Below are 2,041 nucleotides of genomic sequence, written 5' to 3' on the forward strand. Positions count from 1 at the left end.
GTGTGAATTGAATATGAAGGGATCTAAAAATAAAATTAAGGGGTGAAAGAGGAATGTACTGGGAGAAAGAGAAAGGGAGAAGTAGAACGAGGGGAATTATCTCACATAAAAGAGGCAAAAAAAAGCTTTTAGAGTGGAGGGGAAGATGGGGGAGGTGAGGGAGACTGAGTGAACCTTACTCTCAACGGAATTGGCTCAAAGAGGGAATAACATACACATTCAATCAGGTATGGAAATGTATATTATCCTACAGGAAAGTAAGAAGGGAAAGAGAGAAGGGAAAAGGAGGAGTAAAAGAAGGGAGGGCAGATTGGGGGAGGGGGCAGTCAGAAGCAAAACATTTTTGAAGAGGGAGAGGGTGAAAGGAGAAAAAAACAGAATAAATGGGGCATAGGATGAAGGGAAATACAGTTAGTAATGAGTGGGATAGGTTTAGTGAAGACTTCTCAGATTGTAATTCTTCTCCCAGGGGTGAGGTAAGACCGAGAGGCTCAAGGTTACTATATTTTTAGAACAGAATAATTCCATATAAGGATATAAAACTATGTAGTACATTAGGGTCTCAATGATTGGATAAAGTTTACCAAATTCTTCAATGTCTTCATTTCAAAAGGGGTTGGTTAGATTTCATGTCTAGAATGTAAGATCATATTCTCAGCTAATGAGAATAATGGTCAGTGGCGGGGAGGGACTTGCATTAGAGTCTATATAAATCACTGCCCTTTCTTTGTCTTCGGCTTTCCTACCCCAGGTGAACTGCTGTAGGATTGTCCAGATTCTCGAGAATCAAATAAATCTCTTTTCTGTCATCACTTTGAGAGGCCTCTGAGTAACTGATTTATGTAGGGACCTGAGCCATCCCACACAGTAATAATAACTGTGAAAAAAAATTGAAGCAGGTTTCTCAGATAAAGGCCTCATTTTTCTTTAATTTTTTTTTTTTGTTATAAACTATTTATTAATAGACAAGGCCAGTGAAGTCGTTTACTTCTTCTTGGACACACCCACGGTGCGACCTCTGTGGCCTGTAGTCTTGGTGTGCTGGCCTCAAACCCGGAGACCCCAGAAGTGTCGAAGCCCACGATGTGCCCAAATCTTCTTCAGTCGCTCCAGATCTTCACGCAGCTTATTGTCCAGACCGTTGGCCAGAACCTGGCTATATTTTCCATCCTTTACATCCTTCTGCCTGTTAAGGAACCAGTCTGGAATCTTGTATTGCCGGGGATTCTGCATGATGGTGATCACACACTCTACCTCATCTTCAGTGAGCTCACCAGCCCTTTTGGAGAGGTCAATGTTTGCTTTCCTCAGCACTACATGAGCATATCTTCGACCCACACCCATGATGGCTGTGATAGCAAAAGCTGTTTTCCACCATCCATCAATATTGATGTTGAGCACTCTCAAAATGTGCTGGAACTTCTCAGGGATTATAAGAGACATGGCTGCAAGAGCGGCATGAGAGCCTTCTCTGGAAGGGAAAGGCCTCATTTTTCAAAAACAAAAGAAGAGATAGGAGAAGACACCCCTACCCACCCCTTGGTAGAGGTGGGAGGTTCACAAATATTGTACATTGCACATATTTTCAGATTTTTGTGATGTACTAATTACTTTTGCTGATTTTTCTCTCCCTTTTTTTTTAAATATTGTTTATAATATGGAGTAATTCATTGGAAGGGGAAAGGAGAGGAATACTGGGAAATATTTTGGTGATATTTAAAAACTATATTAATTTTTAAAAAAAGAGGTTACCTGTAGCATTGTTTGACTCTTTTTAGAGGATTAGATGTTTAGCATGTCCAGGGAACCACTTCCTCAGCATATGTTTTGTTCCATTGTCAATTAAACTCAGACTCCAAATCCCAATGTGGGAAGTCTTGGGACTCCCTTTCAGGTGTCACCAATGTAAGAGAAGTTGAATTGGACTATGGGAAAAGTAGTTCCAAGAGAACATGTGCCCAAAGCACCTCTGAAAATTTCCAAGGTCAAAATGATTTAGCATCTGAGCTCTTGAGGGATGGCAGTTTTCCCAGCTGCTTCT

General features: G+C 40.9%; 1 protein-coding gene across 1 annotated transcript; it reads right to left on the reverse strand.

Annotated features, from left to right (window-relative positions):
• Nucleotides 1-990: 990 nt before the first annotated feature.
• LOC140527198 (small ribosomal subunit protein uS13-like) lies at nt 991-1,458 on the reverse strand. Its single transcript, XM_072643955.1, has one exon. It carries the CDS (start codon nt 1,441-1,443, stop codon nt 1,048-1,050), a length of 396 nt encoding a protein of 131 aa, XP_072500056.1. The 5' UTR covers nt 1,444-1,458; the 3' UTR covers nt 991-1,047.
• Nucleotides 1,459-2,041: the final 583 nt, after the last annotated feature.

Source organism: Notamacropus eugenii, chromosome 2 (genome assembly GCF_028372415.1).
Source record: "Notamacropus eugenii isolate mMacEug1 chromosome 2, mMacEug1.pri_v2, whole genome shotgun sequence".
In the NCBI taxonomy this organism is placed as follows: domain Eukaryota; kingdom Metazoa; phylum Chordata; class Mammalia; order Diprotodontia; family Macropodidae; genus Notamacropus; species Notamacropus eugenii.

Bases quoted from the DNA above. Each gene is read 5' to 3' on its own strand.
- LOC140527198 (XM_072643955.1), bottom strand. From the start codon at position 1,443: ATGTCTCTTATAATCCCTGAGAAGTTCCAGCACATTTTGAGAGTGCTC.